At 34.7% G+C, this 6,547-nt stretch overlaps 1 protein-coding gene across 1 annotated transcript in view; it reads left to right on the top strand.

Annotated features, from left to right (window-relative positions):
• The window catches only part of SLC9C1 (solute carrier family 9 member C1), a 132,777-nt gene that overhangs the window by 52,353 nt on the left and 73,877 nt on the right, over nt 1-6,547 (top strand). The window contains 1 exon segment of the mRNA XM_023211500.3: nt 3,651-3,748. Within this exon segment, the coding sequence (XP_023067268.3) occupies nt 3,651-3,748 (98 nt within the window).

The following is a 6,547-nucleotide window of genomic DNA, read 5'->3' as shown; positions in this document are numbered from 1 at the left end:
CTTTCTTTCTTTCTTTCTTTCTTTCTCTTTCTTTCTTTCTTTCTCTTTTTTCTCTTTCTTTTCTTTCTCTCTCTCTTTTTTTTCTTTTCTTTCTTTCTTATCTATGTATCTTTCTCTTTTTCTCTTTGTTCTTTCTCTTTTGTCTGACATGGTTATTTGAAAATATCTGGCTTCGAGTTTACAGATTTTTTCTTTCTGTTTGATCTAGTTTGTTATCAAAGCTCTCAATTGTATTTTTTTTTCATTCGTTGAATTAGCTCCAATGTTTCTGTTCAGTTATTTTTTTTTATAATATCTATCTTTTTGTTGAATTTCTCATTCACATAATGAATTGCTTTTCTGATTTTATTGTGTCTGCTGAGTTTGCTTAATATCATTATTGTAAATTCCTTTTCAGGGAGTTTCTACATTTCCATTTCTTTGGGACCAGCTGTGGTGAACTATTGTGTTCCTTTAACAGTGAAATATTTTCTTGCTCTTTCATGTTTTTTGTGTCCTTGCATTAATGTCTTTAGATCTCGTGAAACACTTGCCTCTTTCAATTTTGTATAGTGGCTTTCATGGGGAAAGACTCACCTGCAGATATGTCCCAAGGTATCAGTTGGGTAGGGTGCATTAGCTTTATACTGGGTGGATACAATAGCATAGCCTCAATACAGTTTCTTCAGTTACAGTCAATGTCATTGATGCCTGCGAGTGCCTCAGTTGTTTAGGCTGCAGAAGTTTGTGTGGCTGGTATAACTATGTGGGGTCTGCTCCCTTGTGAATGAGGGAGCTGGCTATGCTAGCATGAGTAGAGAACCAGGATCATCTGTGATCTGGGGGAAGTGCAGGGACTGGTCAGTCAGCATCTCTTCTCAGGTGCTACTCCCTTGAGGGCAGTATTCCAGGCTGATTTTCACTCTGGGGAAGCAAGGGGCTGGTTAGCCAGCAGCCCAGCTCATGTGCTGCTATCCTTGAAATTTTGCTTTCTAGTATAGTTAATTTTCCTTGTAGGCAAATCTAGTAAACCTAGGTAATATTTTTTAGGCCAAAGACCGTGATTTATTCATCTGAATGTCTTCAGTGAATCCCACAATGTGTAGTACATAGTAGGCGCTCAATTAATATTCACTCAATTAATTAATCTGAACGTCTTTGGAGTATTTCAGGTTTATTATAGGATCTAATAGCTCTTCTATTTTGATATCTCAATTCTTCTCTTCTTTAACTTCTCTGTTGCTGTTTAATTTCCTTTCTTTTTCTTTCTCTTTTTCTTTTCCTTTGCCTGCCTGCTTTCCTTTCTTTGTTTCTTTTGTATTGAGATATATATCATTTTTTTTATTTCTGTCTGATAAACTAACTTCAAAAAGTATCTAATTTTGCCTTACAAATGATATAAAAGTCAATAATACTCTCTAACTTTCTAACTAAAATGTCAACTATAGATGTACTTTAGATGTACTTTTAGAGTAGCCACATGTTTTCATGTCCCTTTTCTCAATCTACCTCTACGTTCATTTAAAAAAAAAAAAAAATTGCTTACTAGGCCTTGTACCCATGGCTGGAACATGAATTTAGTTCCATGTTCTGAAACCTCTTTGTGCTCCTCTTCTATTTTTTGAGAAAAGGTTTCTCTATGTTGCTCAGACTGGTCTGAAATTTCTGAGCTCAAAGAATCCTCCTGCCTTAGTCTCCTAGAGTAGTTCCCCTCTTTTCACTTTTATATTTTAAGTTTTGTTTTAACGATTATGCTTATTATTCTTATAAACAAGAAGCTGTTTATAGATATGTTTTATTACATATTTCATTCTTTTATATATTGATATTGTAATTTTCACTGATTATTTCCAATAATATTCCCAGTTGAGAGTATCTTTGAAATGTATTTTTCAAAGGTTTGGCTAGTGTCTCTAGTGTAATTTTGTAGAAAAAAAAATTGATTAGTAAATATTCAAAGATGTTTCAGATTGAAAAATAGGAGTTTTATCCAAGTAATGATATAGTTATATGAAGACAAAGGGATGATTTTTATGCAATTAATAAATTAATACTTATGAAATTAAATACAGCTTTCTTTTTTGTTTGGATACCTGTAGAATTATTTCTATTTCCTTGTAACTGAAAAATGTTATGAGGCCATGTCTTTTAGTCACTTCCCAATTTTAATTTATTTCAGGAAAATATGGTGCTCAAGAACCCACAAAATAAATGGAGACTTCATTTTGAGTCTTGTTTTTATGATATGTGACTAAGGACTTATCTATTTAGTTTTTATTCTCCCGATCTATAAAAAGGGAAACTTATGGTGACTGAATAACCTCTTTTTCACTTGTGATAGTCTATGTTTTCTGCAATGTACACTCCATGTAACTTTTTTATTTATTGCCTCAAATGTTTGGGTTCTACTATTATATTTTGATCATTGATTTTGTGCTATTGTTATGTCTTAATCAAGAAATCCCACTTTTCAAAGTAGATTGGATTTCTCTGCTCTGTTCTCTAGATCCTCATTTCACTTAATATCTTCCGAGTTCTTCTTAATTTTAGATATATTTTCATGCTTATCTTGATTTGTTGATTTGGTTTCTGCATTCCCATTGGGAAAGATAATTTAACAATTAACATCTTCTGGTATCTAATTGCTTTGGTATTTGTATTGCTAAGCTTTCATGAGATCCATATAATCTTCAGCTTCCTCATTTTTTCACAAACTACAATTTTTATCTTGAGGATACTAAGAATATTTTGATTTAATATTGTTTTAAACATATTTTAATGATATTGAAGGAGAAGAGTGCTACTCTATTGAATTCCTGTAATTATGGGAAAAGTTTTTTCATCCCACATCCTCAAATGTCATTGCTGTTTCCTTCTAGTATTTCCCCCAAACAAAGCAGTGTTTAATATTCAAAACTGATCATGCAGAGAGAATCCCTGCTGCAGAACCTAGAAATCTTTGGTCATATAATAAATTTCAGTTAAGGAAGTTGGTCTACACAGTGATTCTCAATAGTGTTCAGCACATGGATGCCAGGAACAGTGTCAGATACTGGTTTCCACATCATCAGACATAGTCCCTGAAGCTCAGTAGGCTCTTTACATATATATTGAATGAAGAGGTGACTACATTCTGCCAAACAGTAGCAGTCCCTTATTATAATATTCCTTACAAATTATAAAATTTTCTATAAATAATTATATAAGTTACAAAGCTATAATAATTTTAATCCTTATCACAGATGAGGCAGCAGAGCCTTGTTGAGGAAATATTTGAGAAAATTCAATTAAATAAAGATGTATAGTAGGATTTTTTTTTTACTGTAGGGTTTCTCAGAGCCTTTAATATTCATTATTAACTTCTGAGATGTGGATATAGCTTGCAGCAGTTCCCAAACTCATTTGCTAACAAGTTCAATTTATTTTTTGAAAACCTAGTTCCATGTCTAGAAGAGCTCTAGTTTCCTTCAGAACCAGTGTGGCTCCACCCAAAGCCAAGACCTACCTTATCCAGTGATCTTATAATCTGAACTCCATAGAAAGATTCGTTTTACAACCATACTAGATTGTGTGTTTTTACTTCTTTATCACACATTTTTTCCCATCAAGATTGTAATAAGTAGTCATTGCTATTCATGCTATATAATGACTTGAATTAATATTTCTTTTAGGCAAGCTACCAGAGACAATACAGGAATGAGATTCTGTCCCAGAGTGCTGTCCAGGTGTTGGTAGGTGCAGCAGGAAGTTTTGGTGAGAAGAAGGGAAAGTAAGTATGTTCTCAAGAGATGGCTTCTATTCTAAGCCACAGCATTTAGGAAATTACCCAAGTGAGTTTTCTTGTTTTTGTCTGGTAACTTGTCTCCCTCTACAATTAACATTAATACTCTAGTATTACAGAAGAGCTGCCTGCTCTGTATCCAACCCTCAGGCCAAACTATCTATTTTCAGTTTCCCAAATTTGCTACATTCATTCATACCTCCATGATTTTGAACAAGCTGTTCCTTCTGACTGAAACTTTCTTTGGTTCTTTGTCCTCCCGCTGCCAAAAGGTAAGCTATGGTAAAGAACTCTTCCTTTTAGACAGTTTGAATGCCAGACTAAGTAAGGGTGAAGCCTTCCTTAATCCCTCCAGGCACATCTTCCCCAATACATAGGTGTTACTTCAACATCTTCTCTTAACACTCAGCACACATTTGTAATCTTATAGTGATTTCTTTAGTTATAGGTCTCCAAAATAAGCTTGAGTTCCTCAAAATTAGTGTTTTGGGGAGTACCCTCAGATCATCCCCTGTGGAGGAATGCTAGATCTATGATTGGGCAAAGAGAGGGGTTAAACTGCAATGCAATTGCAACAGTGTCCACCCAGACATACCTTCTCGTTCTAGACAACAGTCCTGAAGACACCAAAATTCTTTGCTTAAATTATCCTAAGACTTATTTCCAGAGTCTATTTGGGCCTCTACTCCTGGTCCATCATCCCATGAGCAAACCAGGTCTTTGGTGTGCATACCCCTAAACCTGAAGGTTGTGCCAACCTTGTGTTAAGTCACAACGTATAACATTGTGGTACACTGAAGGATAAAGTTAGATGTTAGAAAAGAAGCAGCCAGAAATTAAGGCATATTTGCATTTCAAGTACAGACTTTCAAAGTAACTAAGAGTTTTCATTTTAAACCTAGTCATACAAATCATTATGACATTGTATGTGTCATGATAGGAAGATGAAATATATCTTATTTAAAATTTTGTTTCCTTGATTTATAATGCTTGAATATTTTCAACTATGGTACCAGGGTCTCCATTTGTCCTTTTGATTCAGGTCCTTCTAATGCTTTAGGTGACCTAGTAAAGTTGCGGGAGTTGAAAGAGAGGGCTGGGCAAATGTGATCAATTCAAAACAATACCATGCATATTTTAAAGAAGAAAGGTGCACATTGTACAGTGGAAGTTTTTAATAAATGACACAATAAAAAGCATCATTAATATATTTTCCAGGAGATGTTAATATAAAAATAAAACAACAGGCTGGGCATGGTGGCTCATGTTTGTAATCCCAGCACTTTGGGAGGCCAAGGTGGGTGGATCGCCTGAGGTCAGGAGTTCGAGACCAGCCTGACCAATATGGTGAAACCCCATCTCTACTAAAAATACAAAAAAATTAGCCAGGCATGGTGGCAGGCGCCTGTAGTCCCAGCTACTCAGGAGGCTGAGACAGGAGAATTGCTTGAACCCGGAAGGCAGAGGTTGCAGTGAACTGAGATCGTGCCACTGCACACCAGCCTGGGCGACAGAGCAAGGCTCTGTCTCAAAAATAAAAATAAAAATAAAACAACATAGAGCAATTCAGCCCACTGCCTCAATTTTTTTCTCTTTAAATGTTCCACAAAGGCAGAAGCAACATATGACTATGAAGGCAAACTTTGGAATGTATTACATTTTTTATGCATACATGTAAGAGATATACATTAAATACCAATACATATTGGTATTTGGTAGCAAAGCTATATATTATCAATATATGCCAGTCACTGTAGGGAATATTAATATTAGCAAAATGGTATTCCAGCCCCTAACGAACTTTCTATTGATTATGCTTATATTCAGTTCTTGCTTCTTTGCTGAGCTGCCTTGGAGTTGATTTTACCATTTGCTAATTATTCCTATCAGTGCCTCATGTGTCAGGGTGACCCGTGGCAAGAAAAACAAGTCTAAGAAAAGAAAGAGTGGAGGATTTAAACAGGAGCACCAGGACCTATGCTAAGTGCTCATATAATTTGCCTAAAAAACAATATTTTGAGCACATAGTTTATTTTTATTGAGTGCCATAAACTATGTGCAAAGTTTATAAAAAAGTATAAAGTTTTAAACACTTTACACATATTAACCTATTTTACCTCAGAAGAATCTTATGAGATAGATGCTGTTATTATATTCATGATGCAGATTAGGAAGGTAAAGCAAAGAGAAATTAAATAATTTATGCAAGGTCATTTGACTCATAAATTACGGAGTTGGGATTCAAAGCCAAGCTGCTTCACTGTCTAGTTAAATATATCATACTGTTCCCCTAAATCAGGACTAAACAGTGAACACGTTGATAGGAATTCAAGAGCCTGAATTACTTAGTAATTTGTGCTGTGAAGTGTCACACATAGATATCACAATAGGACTATATTAAATGCTTATTTTTGTGGGTCCAGGGGGCCCTTTCATTTATTATCTCTGTGGCAACACGTACCACATTTTACTGCAATTGGTATTTACATGTTTCATCCCACTAGTCTGCTGGAGCCTTGAGGGCAGACCACTATTTCTTTGTGGTTTATCTTTAGCATTTAACAACCACAGTAGATGTTGAATAAATATTTTTTCCATTATAAATGAAGCAAGTCATATACACATTCAACATTTTCCATTTATTTACCACATATTATATTGAATTACAGATAATTGAATGACTTCATTCTTTTTGACTAAGTTAGTATCCCTGTAGTAAAACAGATAGACAGAAAGATAGATAGATAGATAGATAGATAGATAGATAGATAGATAGATAGATAGATA

This window comes from Piliocolobus tephrosceles, chromosome 2, assembly GCF_002776525.5.
Source record: "Piliocolobus tephrosceles isolate RC106 chromosome 2, ASM277652v3, whole genome shotgun sequence".
NCBI lineage: Eukaryota > Metazoa > Chordata > Mammalia > Primates > Cercopithecidae > Piliocolobus > Piliocolobus tephrosceles.
This window is presented reverse-complemented; position numbering and strand designations above follow the sequence as displayed.